Raw genomic sequence first — 18,598 nt, 5'->3', positions numbered from 1 at the left:
CTAAACTCAAATAGGTCAGAGGAAAGAGAACAATATAATTGAAAGGGTTTTTTTGCCTGATGGACTCCTGCCCTTAGGAATAAAACACTATCTGCTTTTTTTACCAAAGTGTACTGCACAAAGCTCTCGACTGACCTGTTTGTAGTAATGCCTCCACAATGTCCTGGGGAGTTTACATCTAATTCATAACCCCTCGGTGCTTATGGTTAAGTGGACAAATTGTTCCTTTCAGGTCTGCTGTTAACTGGTCTGGCTAGACTATGATCTGCCATCATGCTGCCAAGTTAACCAACTTTGGAGGTTGTCAGTTTGCAAAGGCATCAAATAAACAGACAAAAGGAATAACATACGAAGAAAAAAATGAAGGATGTTATTTAAGAAAAATGTTCATAAACATTCAAAGAGGAGAAAAATAGCTTAAATGGATTTGCAGGCAGTCTCCGAATTGAACAAATATCTAACAGCATTTGTGAGATTATTTTTACGTGTAAGGAGTACATTTCCAAAGTCAGTAGTAAATGCATTTGCTAAAAGGAATGCTGTACGGTCCAGAAATCCCCTGAAGACAATTAAGGATCCCACTAGCGGCATCCTTACCCCAGTTCTCTCACTCTTCAGCTGTTATCGACTTTCAGTTGAGATGATCTCAGCCCTTAGAAAGCATCTAGTGGCCAATTCTTTAGCACTGGCAAGAAATACAGGAGCCAAGAATCATGCCCTCTATATATAAGCCATATGGCACCTCTTGAAGTAGATGGAACAATACCAGTCATATGCACTATGTTCATAGAATTGAAACTTGAAAGGCCCTTCACCTTATCGATTTTTGAAGGCATCATAAAACACTATTATTCATGTTGGGAGTCAGACTGCTGTCTAATAACTCCACCTGCAGATGTAGATGCATAAATTGAATTCAACTGCATAAATTGAATTACCAAAATTCTTTCCATCTATAAACAAACTTGCATGGCAGGTGTTGATATTACCATATTGAGAACATTACTCTAAGTATTTTTCAGCCATTGGACTATATAATAAGAAAGTGTTTTGTACTTTGGTATAAAGAAAGTAGCTATGGTTCAAACAGCACTGAGTCAATTGAAACACGCCCAGCAAAATACTTGGACTTGTTTTGGTTATTTTTATCATTCCGTATTGTCTTGAAAAATCTGCCTAGATTATATTTCAGAAAAACTCCACTGACAGAATCTGTTGAAACTGAACCTGTCTTGTATGACTCCCGGAATTCTTAAATGAAGGAAAAAAAGGTGGGATGCCGCATGAACTTTCTAACAAAGCCTTGGTTGTCCAGCCACACTGATGTTACTGCGCCTCTAATTCAGCCTCTGGCTACGCAGTCTGAGCTTGACAGTAGCTGTCGGGCAGCCGGGATGGAAGATGACTCCTGTCACTCCAACCCACCAGGGAGAACAGAAGAGGTTGTCTTCATCCAGATAAAAAAACCCCTGCATTATTTAAAATAATGTTTCTGGCACCCTGTACACATGCATGACCCCTACAACAAATAGTCTGACTGAAATCAAAATCAGAATCCGGTGTACTTTTAGTCCAGCGCAACAGCTGTCAGTGTCGGCAGGACTGAGTCTGTCTGCTGGGTGAACACGGGACAGCTACAAGGAGGTGTAAGTCAGGACTGAAGCTACTCAGCCAAGAGTACTTTGACATTATCTTAACACTGACCACAGTCATTTTGTTCAGACTAAGTAAAAGCAAATAAGAAGTAATTGCACATTGAAATTATTTTATCATACAATGCTGCACTGGAAATTGTGGCTAATGAGCCCATTTCCTTCTTTCAGATCATTTTAATGGTCTAGTATTATGAGGGTCAGAAATCTTGAATGTTTTTACATTTTCTACTGATTGAAAATTAACCCTGCTTCTCACACTATTGCAAAGCCAAGTAAACACTACTACATTTTTAATCCATTATATAAAAAAATACAATTATTTAAAGTCAGGTGTTACCCTTTTCAAAACCAATCAAAATTTTAGATGATTAGCATGAAGCACTTTATCAGACTCAGACTTAAATTTCCTATATGAGTGTAAATAGAAGTGTCTTAATTTGCTTGTAAGACCTCTATAACTATTAGTGACTCAACAAAAAAATTGGCAAATGATGTTCTGAAATAAAATATTTATTAAATATACACATGACCTGCATAAAGACAAATAATTAAATTCTGCATTGTGTTGTGGTAGTTGAAAACCTGGAAATTACTTCAGCTTAAACCTCTGAACTTAATAAAAAAATTGCAAGATCGGCAGGAGTAATATGAGTGCAAAGCAGGTGTGGATTGCTCAAAACAGAATTTTAAACTGAATTGTATTTTTAAAACATTTTAATACAGGAAAAACATCAAAACCTGTTTAGATCTGCTAACTGTAGTCAAAACTGATCAGAGTCATGCATACGAAACTGAAATGTCATTACAAAATGGAAATGCCATGAAATTTTCTGCATGTCTAACAAAAATAGTACTTTTGCAACAGCAGTAAGAACAGCTGGCCTCTGCAAAATATTCACAGGATTTTCTGAGCAACGCTGATTCCAAAACTGAAATCCAACAATTTACTTTTAAAGCTTTGAGGAAAATACTCAAATTATGGTCACTAAACTAAACTCAATAGGTAGGTAGGCCCAGCAAAAATCAGTGGCTTATGAATTTCAGAACAGTTCCATGGAAACATTTACAGAATCTGTAACTGCTTCCTACTCTATAAATACCTAATTCTAAAATGTTTCCTCTTTTTTTTGTGGCTACCTAATGTTAACAGTTTCTAAAAGACTACAGAAAACCCACACGTATAAAAATAAATTGTATTAGTACAAATTCATGTAATTAGTGTTATCCTGAATACTCTTTTTTTGTGAAAGCTATTCTTGCAAACACTTGTGTTTCGTTTTCTTAGAACAGACACATTTTTCTGCTAATGTTTCCTTCGAAGTTTGTTTCATGTTATTTTTACTAGGTTCAGGAGACAGAAGTTTCCTGTTTATTTACAGAACAGACATATTGCAGAAGCTTCCTAAGCAAAGCTGACAGCTACCCAGTGGATATTCCAGCCTCAGCCTTGGTTTGGAAGGACCTCTAGGGGTGACAGGGTAAGTCAGTGCTGGAGGACAAAATGCTCTGAAGGCAGTTTAGGGCTTGAATCTTTGTCCAAAGGAGTTTTACTACTGACCAGACATCATCCTTAACACAAAAGAAAAACCCACACTTCTTTATTACTTTAACCAGAAATCTAATTGATCACTACTGAACTATTTAGGACCACTAGCAACCTGGCTGACTCTTCGTTTTGTTTATTCTGTGGGCTAATATATTCCTGTAATACTGTAAATAAGAGAGTATTTGCAGATATGGTTAATTACAAGTATACTAAAATTTGTGGCTTACATTCTCATTGTACATGTGTCAGAGTACGTTCCACAATATCTAAATATTCATACCAGAAGAACATAGCAGAAAACCTGAAACCGTAAAATCAGTGTAAAATCAGAACTGGGCCTGACAAATGAGTTCAGTGCTTTAGAAACACTGAAATGAGCAAATGCAAATAGAAGTTGAATAAAGAACCCAAGTTCTTTCCTTTTGCACAGTGAACTTCGACAACACAGTAGCCATTTCTAAAATCTGGTAGTACTTATTTAGAAGAGAATAAATATAAACTGAGATAAAGAGATGGATTACATGTTGTGGACAATTTATTGTTTTCTTATTAGGCACTTCTACGCTTTTTTAATTGTTGTACAGCAAAATAGAATTTAGTAAAAATATATGTAATAAAACTGGTATTCCTGATGGTATTTAATAATCTTTATGCAAATAATCAATGATAAGCTTTTTCCGACGTGTTTCTCCTTCAATTCACCTTAAGTTTAAACATCACCCAAAAAAGATGACAGCAGTATTGCCTTAAGTGTCTCTTAATCATAGTAACAAAGATGAGACCAACATTGCTTTAAGTGTCTCTTAGTAGTAGTAGCATCATTAAGTAATGAAAAATGCAGAATGTGACAAAAATAAATATGAAAGGACTCATCAGCCCACAGAAAAAGCATTGGTAGATGGTTGCCCTGCATGATGTTTTGTTGATGGGGAAGAGTTCAATTTAGGTTCAACACAAACAATCCATTAGTCCGGAGCAATGATCCACTCCCTGAAGAACAAATATATCTGTGTTCTAAAGGTGGCTGCAGACATTCAAGACAGTGTCTGTGTCAGTCCTGTCCTCACTGCCGTGGTGTATCTGCAGTGGGTAGCACACCCAGGACGTGATCTCTGACAGCAGCCTATGAGGGATGCTTCAGGGAACCAGCCAAATAGGGGACCACTTCTTCCATAGATGATGCGTCTACTTATGCACAAGCTGCACATTTAACAGCCCTGAGGATCTTTCTCTCCATGAATTTGCCTTTGTATGACCTATGCATTCAAATCACACAGCCTGTAGCTTTTGTATATTGTTTTTTGTGTGATGGAATAAACCTCGGGCCGGTTCATGCTAAGATTATACAATATTGTATTAACCGACCCAGTCATTAAGTGGACACGTTTCAAACATTTACATTCACTAGTCATCTTGGCAGATATTAATAGTGTTGACATATATTGATAATGTTGACAGAGAGTCTAATACCCTTTGAGGACAGCTAGGACACATCTCTAGTTTTTCAGTCTAGATGGAAGATGTCAAGATATGTCCACACAAAAGGAAAGTCTGAGGTGAGGCTTGGATTGGGTTAACACACCTTGGCCTGCGTTTCTAGCGTGGTCAAATCAAGCTACTCATTTTCCTATTGTGCTGCCACGACCTCAACAGAAATATAAAAGAGAAAAAAAAAGAGACACTCGCTCATTTGATGAATCTAAAACTTGATCCTGAAGGTTAGCAGTAACTTGTCTAGTTATAGGAAAGAGACTGCAAGTATATATTAATAATAAAGATTTAAATCTACAATTTGATGTGATAACAGCATACAGATTTGTACAGATGCTGTCACACTTGTCAAATTGATCCCCTATAACAGGAGCTGTAGAGAATACTAACAGGAGATCTAACATTAAAGAAAATATTCTATTTAAGGGTGCTGTATCAGGAACTTAGAGTTAATTTCAAAGTGTTAAGCTGATTATTTATTTTTATAGAACCTTCTAATATACGCATTTGACATGGAATAAAAATGGAATGTTTTGACTCTGCGTAAAATCAATGCAAACCATGGAAGCAGACAAGATTTTTCATACCCTGAACAGTATCAGTGAACTTGGCAGAGAAATAATAGATAACATACTTATGGTATTTTTAAATAAACATTCTCATTTCAGCACATTTCAGCATAAAAATTTGGTACCTATTAACATATTGCCTGTTCAATAATTGCTCACCAATCTCTATCATTTAAACATTCCCTAGAATATTCAAAATTGCCCCAGATAGATGCATATCTGGAGAGGTACATATGCCTGTGCATATGCACATATATAATAATAAATATAAAATATGTATAGAAATAAGTCTCCTTTGAAGCAAAGACAGAAGTTTACATCCTAAAAGACAGGAAAAGAAAAATTAATGTGAACTACAATGAAGATTCATTCAGCAGTGAAGATTCAGGCACGGAACTGACACCAAAGACAGTTTCTACCTATTCCTTTACCATTGTCTTCAGAGAAAACATACAGAAGAAAATTAAAGACTTACCATAAGAAAAGTATTTTGCCACCTTCACTAACTATGATGCCCTTAGTTACTGTAACTTGAGGGCAACCTCACACATCTCCCACAAAGCATATTGCCATATTATAGATGTCCAAAATATTCTGTGCCCAAAATATTTTGTATCCATAATACTTAGGATTTTGTATACAGATACTTCGGATTTAATTTTCAGTTCTTTTTGTTGAAATTCTAGGTCAAATAAAAATGAACTATACTGATTCATGTTGAGTAAAGATTTTTTGTTTTGAGGAGCACTAAGATGCAATTCCAGAAAACATATTTCACATTTCTGCATAACAGTCAACCAATGCACAACCTTAAACGCTCCCTGAAATCTCACAGCTGCATGATACTTGCGTTTTTATGTTGTCTCACAGGAAGATATGGATTTAAACATACACTTTCCTGTTTCCCTTTTCAGATTTTATTCTTTTTGTCCTTTCTTTAACTACCAAAAATATAATATTTGCACAGGAACAGGTTATCTTCTGACAAGCCAGCACTATTGTATCCACTTTTTGACTCATCATCTTTAAGTTTAGTAGAGAATGATTGACTTGTCCCATGAAATAACAAGTTTATGATCTTCAGGAAAAGAATATTCCCTGAGCAATGACACTGGTACTTGAGAAAAGAAGGAAAAGGGCCCTCGGGCCACACTGATGAAATGCAATCAATGCTTGCATTTCCACTTTCCCTCCCTGCAGCGTGCTGTGCATTTATGTACGCAATCTGTGTTAGAAATCTATTATATTCTATCTACCTATTGTACTTTTGTTAATAATTAATAATTATAAATCACTATTTTTTTCAGCACCTGTTTTCCATATCTGTCTTTTTATTTTTATCCTCACTGGATTATTATTTGCTCTTTTCTAGGCTTTTGTAAGTGTTGGTACTGTTCCTATTTCCAGTTTCTCTAGGTTCATTCCTGCAAGTACAGCTTGCATTTCATTCTTCTTGAGATTACTAATGAATATGTCAAACAAGAACTGCTTTTCTATTATACTAATATACTACTGCTAATTAAATACCTCTCACTACTTCAAATGTGATCTTCTGTTAATTCAAATTTTTATATTTTGACCCATTTTCACTCCACATGACAATGTCTGGGTTGAATGACAATGTTTCAAAATAGTTGTTTTAGCAGTGATGTGTGTGCAGCCCCAAGCTGTCAGGTGATACCGATGTTTTAGAATGTGTCTTCAGAAAAGTTGGGAAAACAACATACTCCATCCATTTTCTTTATTATCTATTTTCAGCACAGTAATGGGTGGGATGGGCTTTTAAATACAAAAAGAGACGGCAAGAACTGCACGTCTTAGCTGGAATGCCAGCACATCTCTGCAAACCGGACAGAGCAGGTCTGCTAGAGCCATTCCACACATACAAAAATCCAGGAAAACACAACCAGCCAAGTATCTTTATTCATGACAAGACTTCTGTTCATGATAACAAGAGTTTTACTGACATTATGTGCTCATTCTTGCAAATAAAATCTTGCTCTCTTAGCCTCAGCAGAAAAAAACAGATAGAAAATAGGTAAAACATGATGGAAAAACTACTTCCCTCAAGAAAAAGAATGAGAAATAGGATCCACCAAGTGAACAAATTCGTTTTTTCCATTTATAGTCTATTGGTAGCTTTTGAACCACTTCTAATTCCTAACACATTTTAAATTTGCAATAATTCCAGTGACCTCAATTCACCCTATTTTACTTATAACTCAAACACATACCAGCAATCAAGTGGTTCATATATTGTTAAGAGATTATTACAGTATTAGGTTTTGTTATAATAGAAACCTCTAGAAATAACATGATGAAAAACATACTGTGCATAAGCCCAGTAACACTGCAATATTAGAAATACCGATGTATAGCCTTGAGTTTCAAACAGTTACTTAATTCTACATTTCTGATTCTGTCTTACATGACATTTGCAATCCAAGCATATGTCAATCGGTCCTACCAAAAATTACTACAGATTTCCATTAATTCTGATGATAGACTAAAATTGGAATTATTAGAAGAAGAATATGTCTGACAGCTGTATTGAACACCTGCAGGTAAATGAACAGAAAAAGTATTTTTCCTACCTTATAATCATCTTCATAGTCATTATATCCACAAGTACTTAAGATGTCAGGAAAAATATCTGTCCATCCCTTACTTGTACAATTTTTGCTAATATTTCCTGCAAAGCAAAATTTGAGAGTTTAAATCAGAAAGATTCAAAAATTTCTTCATCAATGAACCTCTAGACAACTGAACTTTGTCACTCTCTGTTCGCATGCTGTACTTCCCAGTCCTCCTGTTAAAGCAATCCAGCCATTTCCTTCACCGTGCTCTTCATTCATACTACTTTGGCTTTTACTCTTGCTCTGAGTTGCCTTTGCACTAAAGAAAAAAGAAAAGTAACTGCAAGCTGTGATGAGAGGCTTTTGCTTTGGTGTAATGGCTATTTATGTTACATCTGCAAAAGCCTGAAATATTTTATTGTTTTATGTAAAGTATTCCAGAAGGAGTCCTTCAGCTCACTCTATAAAGAAGATAATTCATTGGTAATTTGATAGAAAAGTAATTTAAGTGAGAGTTGTTCTAACCTCCTGTTTAAGCTTTTCTGAGAAGGTAATATCAAATGGTCTGCTGTAGAGTTATAAAAGTTATTAGATAATATGATGATGACTTATTGATACAGCAAATGTTGGTAGAGTTGGTAATGAACTTTAAAGGTCAAATTATGTGGTAGGTTAAAGAACAAGGAAATAAAGATGCACACTGAATCTGACTCTTCGAACCAATCACTGAAAAAATGTAGTCCGAGGAATGCACAGGTGATGTCCAAGTGTGGTTGGAAAGGAACTTTGAACATCTATTAATTTCAGGAAGGATTTTTCAGCTAGAACTGGGAGAAGTTGACTCTCTTCCCAGATGAAGTCACACAAATGAGATGAGGGCAACCCATGATTCTACTCCTTAATCTAATTAATGTGAACTAATGTTCATACAATGTGGGACAGCTTCAGTAGGAGAAAACTGAAGAGTCTGATGTTAGGATAAAGAACAGTAATTACAATTATTCTAACTTAATCTTGCAATTTTTATTCATAAGCAACTTCCCCTCATCTTTCTTACAGCAATTTTTATATCCACAATACTTGAAATGTATAATAACATACTGCTTTGACTTACAGATGCCTGGTTTTCACCACACAAGAACGAATTTATGTATCACAGATCAGCTTTGCCCACGAATAACCAAAACTGTTTATATGTACTCCAAACTAAGGCTTTTGTGATTTCATCTTGCTGATTGGTTACTGGAATTTATTCTTTGTATAAAGTCTTCAGTGTAAAGTTGTAAATACCCTACAAATGGTTGACCAACCAACAACCAAATCTTTCTAGCTTACAACAAGGCCTTGACCTCAAACCACAGTGTCTCTGCAAACAACAAGAACACTTCTGCCATTTGGCATAGGCATCATAGCATTTTTTATAGAAAATGTAACCTATTTATACACTGTGAAGAGTCTTCTCTTTAAAAGTACATCAAGATTCTCTGACTCTGCAGAGCAAAGTGTTAACAGAACCACAAATTACATCAAAGCCAGTTTTACAAGAAAAAGACTCTACGTACTCAAGATGCTGAAGTATTTTGTACTGTAAGTACTGTAAGACCTTCTAACTTAAAGACAGTTAGGGAATGTTCTGTGGAAGACATTGTTTATTTCTACACCATCATTCCATGCAATTATATATTTCAGATGGCAATCTCATTTAAAATCTTTAACTTGACACATACATTGAATAAAAAATTCACAGAATAATTTTCTGATACTTACATACTTACACTGTCATGTACAATAAATGAAAAACATTATAGAATAATATGATCACTCTTACAGTAAAAAGTAACTTAATATAAAGTTACTAATATTCAATAGAGAAATAATTATGTGGTACGCTTAAAATTATAACCTTGACCATCACAGTAGAAATTAGGAGCCAGTTCTCAAAAAGTTGTAAAGATCAGAAGACAACTTCTTTTTTAAATCACAATTTCAATTAAGAAATAATTTAAAGAATTGTCAGTATTTAAAATCCTACTTATGATTTGGAATAGTTCAATTAAAAAGAAGGAAAAAAAACCCCATACGTCTCACATATCTGGCTAAATAAAAATAGTTATATTTCTCATTTAAAGGTATTTTCATAATTTCCTGTCATAAGAATCAAATTAATTTGAAATGTGCTGTGTATGAATTAAATAAATTATATGTTTCTGAGCACAACCGAATTATAAAGGTGCTGAGATACCCAGTTAGATCTTAATTGAATCAACCATGCAGTATGTTTCTCTGTCTTCCTTCACTAATTATAGAAAGACAAGATTTAAAAAATCCTCTTAATTGAACAAAAACCCAACCTGTTAGTTCCACAAACAAGAAATAAACAGGTAGCTATAAAAAAGCTGCATATGGGAAACTAGAAAAGGGAAGCGATCTTTCAGTCTTGGCAATGCCATGCCCAAGTGAGATGGAGTTGTAAGGCATTGTGAAAGTTTCAACCTTAAATATTTCTTGCAGTTGTTTGATAGGAAAGTTAAAATGTTATTTTAATATACGATAATAGCAGTTGTTAAATATCAAACATCCACACTCCAGAGAGAGCGTGTATGCTCTAGCTTTTGGCAAATAGACATAAGTGGTGTGTTTTAAATCAGATTTTGAAATTTTGATATTTATTAGTTTGCCTTGTCCATGACAAGACTGTAATATCTTTGAGTCATTTGAATACTTTTATAGATTTCACAAGATTTAGTGAAGATTACTCATACTTTCCCCTTTATAAACAGTTTAGACTATCCATGATAAACTAATCAAGATTCACCAGCTCCAGGAATGAAAACCTTTGCTCATCTGTATATTGTTTTAGTTATCTATTTTTTACTGGAACAAGATCTAATCAAAAGTTTTGAGAATAAAGGTATTTTAGTCATACCGCAAGTTAGCCTCTATTTTAAAAGTAATATTATTATGAAGCTCTCCACAGAGACCTCAAAAGCAGAATTGAAACACTCTGATAAATTTTGCATCTTTCACCAACTCTCCATGACAAAGGTTTCCCACCTGAGCAATGGGGATAAGATTTTTCATGCTGTGTTTCATTCTGCGATACACATGTGAAATGCTATGTGTGCATCTTTTATTTTTAAAACCCCACTAACAAGACAAAGTGCAGAATGATATATTGACAAGATGGTGCAGAAGATGGTAGACTTAAAACAGTTAAATGCTTCAGCAGTCTGAGACACCAGTGAGCTCTTTCCAAATTCCTATAAAAAGCAGAATAAAAGCTTTTATAATAACTACCTTAAATTGAAATAGTGATAATGTTTAGGTATTATGTGTTAATTTTGGCTCATTAGTCTCATGAAGGCAAGGCAGAGCTCCTCTCCTGAGTACAGAAGGAACAACCTACATGTGACCTTCTGGCAGCTATTAAAGATGTCAGTCAGGCTCAGCTGCCTTAATAATTACCATAAATCAGTCAAAAAGAGCAAGCAATGTCTTCAGTTTTGATGAGTGTCACTACATCAGCATATATATTTAGTATATTACTCAAATAATACTATATAGACCACAAAGACAATGATTTGGTCTTTTCATTATGTATCAAGAACAGCTCTGTTAAGAATCTATTAAGAATTTTAACTATTTAAAAAGAAAATAAAAACCATATTACTGAAAAAAAACAGCATAATATGTTATGAAATACAAAAGAGAAGCCAGCAAAAATACACATTAAAATGAAATACCTGGTTTGCCAGAAAAAAGGCTAAATACTTTTGGACAAGGGACAGTGACAGTCTCTCCAATCTTTGCAGGACGCCAACAGGTGATGTTATCCCAAACTCCAACACATCCTGAAACAAAACCAGCAGTAATAGACTTGAAAGTTCAGTCTGGTCCAACTCACTCTGCTGTATTTACCCTATAGAGACATGGTGGAAGCTTTGGAACCAGCTTATTTTTACGTCAGTTAATACATTCTTTGCAAAATGCCTCCTTAAAACCATGTCATTTTGATGGGATTATGCTAAGAAAAGATAAAATAAGAAAATGTTTTTAAAAGTAAAAGTAGTTCATTGAACTCAGCGTCACAAATACAATGAGAGCACATCATGACCATAGAATTTTTTGAAACAATGGGCATAGATAAATAAAATCATGTATCCTAAACTAAATAACAGAGATTTGAAAAAGAGAATGTTTCTGTATATTTATTTCAGGAAGGGAGAGGTCATAAAATGTTAAAGGCATTTTTTATAGTAGTACTAGTAACAACAGGTTACTAGTAACTATAACTATTTGTTTCAGTCTTGTCCATGCAATGTCTCTATAAATGTGGCTCCAAAGCAGTGTCTTGTGAATGAGCATAAATCTTCCTGTAGGCTGGTACAGGCACTCAGATCAAGCACTCTCTATTTGTTTAAAGGTGAATGCATAATGCAAGCCTTCTAAGCTAAGTGAAGAGTTGCGAAGGTTTCTGAGTATAAGCCTTATGAAGCTTTATGAGTACAAAGGAGTAAGGAAATGTTACTCATACTATCTCAGTTCAAGTTCTCTCTGAAAAAAAAACTAACACAAAAAACAAAAAACATGGGCAAACTTCTGACTCCTGGCATTTATGGCTTCAAATAAGGCAATTGGCATCTGACAACTTAAATTTGTAATGAATGCTAGAGAGAGAAACAAAACTTTTATCCTACCAGTATCACCTCCGTAAGATTATTAGAAAGTATAAGGGACAGGTTGTTTCCTTCAGTAGAGAACATGAAACTTGGATTAGGAACTACTCACATCCATGTATAACACTATTAGCTATAGTATTAGTATAGTTATAGTTATAGTATTAGCAATTCACTATTCATTTACTCTGTGCTAGTGAGGTCATGCCCCAAATCAAGCCACTTGAGTTAAATGATGCTGGAAAAGGAACGTTTTAAAGTTCTGTATCTGTATTAAACCATCTTAGCGTGATGAAACTTGGACAACCTGTGTGGATGTAAAGTATCTAGCATCCTACTTTCAAAGTTTAAGTTACTTTCGAAGTACATGTAAATCAGGGAACCCAAGAGTGTGTCACAAAACCGGCAGTTGGATTCACCCTGGGGGTACGTCCCAGCTGCACCTCGAGCATGATATTCCCATGGGCCTGGCTTTCCTTTGGAAGACATCTAAGCATGATAGTCAGGAGAGAGCCTCCATACTGTACCAAGAATAGAGGCTGGAGATGATAAAAGAAGATTAGAGGAGGGTTATGGCCTAAATTCAGCATTTGGACACCAGTTCCGTAAAGTCGTCTTTACAGAGTTTCCCAAGGAACTGCTATTCTCCAGAGGAGTCACTTTTTCATGGGGACTGGGTCTTTCTTCACTCCACTTTGGATTATACAGCTCTAAATGCAGCATCTGTTCTATATTCAGAAAGATGATGCCAGAAATATGGGATTACTAATGGAAACACTTCACAAAATGTATTTGTGTGCGTAGATAATATATAATGCTCTATTCTCCACTGCCTTGTATGCTGTATCAACCTCCAAAGAGGGATGCAAGAAATGCATTACTGTTCATTACCTCATACACTCACCCATACTTGCTTCAATGCCTTTTCCAGTCAAGCACCAAAAATCTCCAAAGAGATCTGGAGATTCCAAATCTCCAATCTATCGCAACCTCTCTGGGTAATCTGCACACACACAACTTCCACATGAAGAATTTTGTCACACATCTCATTAGGACTCCCTTACAGCAGGTTGTTTCCACTGCGTTTTGTTGTGGGTTTTTTGGTTGCTGTTGGTTTTGTTTTGGGTTTTTGTTTGTTTGTTTGTTTCCTTTTTTTTTTCTTTTCTCTTTTTCTGTTCACATCTGGCTTCATCTTCTCTATAAACCCAGTAGGTAAATGAAGAGAGAAATCAGATCACTCTTCTCCAAGCTGGACAAACCCTTCTTTCAGTCAATCATTATATGCTACATATTGCAGTGCCATCTTCGTGCTCTCTGCTGAGCCTGTGAATGGTTTTCCTGTACACAGGAGCCCCAAACTGGAGACAGTATTCTGCTGAGATGCAGTCTCGCAAGAGCCAAAGTGAGACAGAGAACTGCTTCTCTTGGTCGGCCAGTTTGCTCATGTAGCACACTATATGGCTAAAACTCACCTCTGTAAAGGTGCACTGCTGACTCATGTTTAAATACTGTATTTCTAAAGTAAAAGCCTAAAATGGGTTCAAAGAATTTCATCCTAAAAATCATTTATTTCTGCGCAGAAGAGCATGAAGTTGTTGATTCAGTTGCAGAATTTAGACTGTAGGTACCTGTCTTTAATCAATCTCACCCTTATTTGCCTAACACTCTGTGACTAACTTCAGCTTGTCACATCCTTCAGTTACCTGAAGAGGACTAATTCTTTTTTGTACCTTTAGTAACTCTGACTCCTAGACCAATATATCGTATTTCTTCTTTTAGCCTTACCTTAGGGCAAGGGAGATTTACTTATGACTAGGAACTGTGAGAGTGGTATTGTTTTTATCTTTATCCCACAGCTGGCTGAGAAGTTCCTGTTCCCACTGACAATTGACTCTTTTCAGGTTTCTGGTCCTTAGCTCTTGAATGAATGTTTTTAGGAAATGACTCAATGTAGTACTCTTTGAACTCCAAAATAATTCCTTTTTTTCCTGATGATGAGGTATACTTCGTCCTTTCTAGTGTATCTGCCCCTACAATGGGTCCATACATTTCTTTAAGAATTAACTCCTATGAGTTTTATGTATGTTCTCCTTTACCTGACTACCTTCTATTCCCTCCAGCACTTGTGGCTTTTCTTTTAGCATTAGTAATGATATCTCTGAGGTGATGTTGACTTTGCTGTGCATATATAATTCAAGAGGTCTACATCTGAGCAAATCATCTTTGTACCCTTTGAAGTCAATGGAACTTAAACACACATAGGTGCTTCCTGAGTTGCAGGACTGGATTAAAATCAAGTCCTACATCTCCATGATGCAATATCAGGGCTTATGCAAAGTAAAAGAATATTTAATTCAGTCAATTCAGGTCATGCTTCTTCCCAATTGATTTTAAGCCAGAAGTGACATCAACAACGTGACATGCAAGAAAGACAAAGAAACTATTTTCTTCATCTGCCAGCAAGCTCAACTACAGTGACAAAATGCAACTCTTTTGGCTTTGATGGATGTACTGCCTGAGCCAGCATAAACAAGCCCTGGAGTACACAAGAATAATTAACATCTTGTGCGACTTCAGACCTTTTTAGTTCATCCCGACTTCCACTAACAAGTGAGAGCTGAGATGAGTCAGGAAAGTGTTCATGCACACCCATAGAAGCTGATGACTTTCACAAATTTTCCCTTTTGTTCAGTATACTCTCTGTAAAATGGTGGATTTGCTACTGTAATCTGCAAACAAGTCAGGGGCCTTTATAAATTTTTGCTACACAGCTTCATGGACTGGGTTAAGGTTTTGATAAACAGGCAGCTGAACAACATGGACTTCGGAGCTCCATTAGTATTTTTTCCACAAAAAAACCCTCTTATTCAAGCTTCATTTATATGAAATATTACACAGAAAAACAGAGGTCCAAGTCCTATTCCCAATAAACTTAATCAACACAATTTGTATCAGAACTTGAAGCTACCCTGCCAGAAGGAAATCCGTATACAAGTTCTTTACATTTAAAACATTACAAGTCACAAATGTTTTCTGGGCAACGTATTTTTTACCTCAGTTTCTTCTCAGTATTTTGGGACTTTACAGGCATCTATGGCAAAGGAGAGAATAATACTTTTTCAGACTCCTCGAATCAAATAGATGAAATAACATAAAAGATGTACTTCTTACATCCAGACTACACTCAGATGCATCAGTGAAACTTGTGTGGCTGTCATCAGAATTTCAAGAAGAACAATAAGCCTCAATTTATGTATATTTCCAGGTTTATTTATTATGGTGCAAGAAAGCTGAGAAAACTGCTGAAAGGTCCTGGAGGCATTTATAGCCACTGAATTACCACTGTGTGCTTCTGAAAACTGGTCTAGGGCTGGATGCTGGAATGGTGATGCTACTGGTGCCCTGCTAGGGGCTATTAGAAGTACAACTGTTAAACAACATGCACTTTTCTGGGCTTTCAGCTCACACATTTCTTCCTCCTCCTCCTGTTACTACAGATTTTTGACAACATTGCAGCCATATATCTTTTTATTCTCTTAGCAAAACACACCCTTATGCAGAGGTGGGATACAATGAACAAGTCCATTCTTACTACGTTTGAATCAATTTGCCTCTTCCGTCCAAAAAACGTATCTCTATTGTACGGCACAAGCTTGATTGTGCACACCTAAAGCTATCAATTAATTTCTCACTGATCTCGGAAATTCAAGATATGGCACAGCTGGAGACCTTGATGAGATTCACAGACCTTCCAAGTAGATATTGCTCGCTGTCCACCATAGTATCCTTTTATAACAACAATGGTGTATGCAATGTTGTCAGAGGGTGACCGAACATGATTCGCTTCATCCTAAGCCAGATGAAAATGGACCAGATTAATTGCTCACAATAATTGCATGTTTCTCCCCAGCGACTATGGAGCAGTCTACAGTGCTATAAATACCTATACTGTTGGAAAATGAAGGTGTGATAAGTGCCATGTCAAATGTGTCTCTTTCTGCACATGGAATATCTAGCTTGATCAAGCTTGATATTCTCCTCTCTACTCACTCTCTGCTACTTCTGTCCAGCCATTCATACATTCAGTGTTAGGATTTCTGGACTGTCATTCATCACTGCCACAATTCATAAAATCATTATGTACGCTCTCGTTCTCTGGAAGTTTTACTGATCTCCTGCGTGTATAAATCTGTTTCCTACTATGTCCAAAGGATATTAATCAATTATGATACAAAACATATTTATTTGTAGCTTTAATGAGGTTTTAAGTTTTGGTTTTAGTAACAATTCTACCAACCATTCTGTAGAAAATATCCCACATTTTACATAAAACTTAAATTGCTCCAGTGTTTATTTTCATATCTGCAATTTTCTTTATCATATATTTTAAATTATTGGAAGCATCTCAAATTATTTTAAGTATATTTATATCCTTTTATGTTCATCCATAGATTTAATCTCTGTATCCAGCTTCAGTAAAATCTCTCATAGCCTTGAATGGTTTTGTCCTTTCACCCTGATATGTAGACACATAAAACCAGTCCAGCTCCTGATCTGTCTTAGCTCCCCAGCTTTTCCTGTGCATCTCTACTACTATTTACCTCCTTCTTTACCTATTAATAAAGCTAGCAAAAAAAAAAAAAGAGAAAAACAAAACCAAAACACACAGAAAAAAAAAACAAGAAAACAAACAAAACCAAAACAACAACGAAACCACAATGTTTTTCATCTCTATTTCTGTGGTGTCTAGAAGAACTTCCCTTCAGCCTACACATAACAATCTCTTTTCAGTCTCTTTGTATGCGTAATTTATTTTTCTGGTGTGTCATTCACAGCATACCCAAGGAAACAATCAATCTTCACAGAAAACCTTTGCACAATGACTGACTCAAAAGTGTGGCCATGGTGTCTCACTCCTCTATTGTTCTTCCCTCCTGCTCCTCCAGATGATATTGCACATGCTATTCTTAGTCTCAATGAGATTACTGATTTTATGTTAATGTTTGGTCTTTGATGCTGGTGATGCATTTGCAGATACTCCATAATGAAAGGAAATGGAACAGAATATAAACTACATTTTCCCATTTGTTTCAGCTTATGTAAGTATCACCACCGCATTTCTCATCCTGCTATCTGAGATCCAGTCTTCGAACAACAAATTTGCTTACCCACGTTTGCTTCTCCATCTAGAAAAAATGTGTAACACTGACTTTGCACTGGTAAGTTTTGTTTATATATATATTTGTGCATATAGTAGCCACTAGGTGGCACTATGCATTTGGATTTTTACCATTGCCAATTAACAGAGAGGTTTAGCATTTTTTAAGCTGTCTAGGTATGCATGATGCATGAAACAAAGAGAAAGTGCTTTGAAAATCAACCAGAAAGTTGTCAGCTAGTCCAGGGTTTATTTTTCAAGCTGGGAAACGTTTTGATTTTTGTACTTAATTTGACAAAGCAGAAGCAATCTCGCCTCTTATGGGCAGTGTTTTCTAGACTGTAGGTCTGAACACCCCAGCATGTGACTTAGGCCGCATGAGAATTTAAGAACATATATGGATGGATGTTCTTTTTGTGTTTTCACACAATTAAGCAGAAAAGGAGGTGTGAGAGAAGTAGTGAGCTAGCAAAGCACACAGCAGAACTGCTTAAAGCGGTGGTAAGAAGATGACAGTAGCAAAAATACTCCTGCTACAAGATGTTTTGCTGAAGTTATTTGCTGTCTACTTTTGTCAGGGCCCTGCAAGCACTAATGGCCCTAATCTGCCTCATGCCCAGGGTCCTGTCAAGCTCCAACCTGGGCATCCAGTGATGCTGTGGGTGCACCTGACTTCAGGTTCCTCACAGCAGGGCCTGAGTCTGTACCTGGGGGCCTGACCCACCATTATGACCCTGCCCGGCCACCTCAGGGCTGTGTCCCACTTTGTCCCCCTGCCCTGGGCTGGATCCTGGCCCCTTACCAGCTGTCTCGTGTCCCAACAGTCAAGAAGCAGCTCCAATACACCTGTGTTGAACTAAAGCGCTGTTGCGAAATTGTACAGAGCACATACAGGCTCTGATCATCCAGAAATACTGAGGAAATGCG

General features: G+C 36.2%; 1 protein-coding gene across 2 annotated transcripts in view; it reads right to left on the bottom strand.

The window, feature by feature from the left end:
* Nucleotides 1–18,598, bottom strand: part of VIPR2 (vasoactive intestinal peptide receptor 2) — a 60,024-nt gene that overhangs the window by 31,633 nt on the left and 9,793 nt on the right. For both annotated transcript variants that reach the window (XM_071805311.1, XM_065831225.2), the window contains exons 3-4: nt 11,581–11,688; nt 7,856–7,953 (exon numbers count right to left, since the gene is read on the bottom strand). In XM_071805311.1, coding sequence (XP_071661412.1) covers nt 7,856–7,953; nt 11,581–11,688 — 206 coding nt within the window. The remainder of the gene's footprint in view (nt 1–7,855; nt 7,954–11,580; nt 11,689–18,598) is intronic.

The sequence above is a fragment of the Patagioenas fasciata genome, chromosome 2, assembly GCF_037038585.1.
Source record: "Patagioenas fasciata isolate bPatFas1 chromosome 2, bPatFas1.hap1, whole genome shotgun sequence".
Classification (NCBI taxonomy): domain Eukaryota; kingdom Metazoa; phylum Chordata; class Aves; order Columbiformes; family Columbidae; genus Patagioenas; species Patagioenas fasciata.
This window is presented reverse-complemented; position numbering and strand designations above follow the sequence as displayed.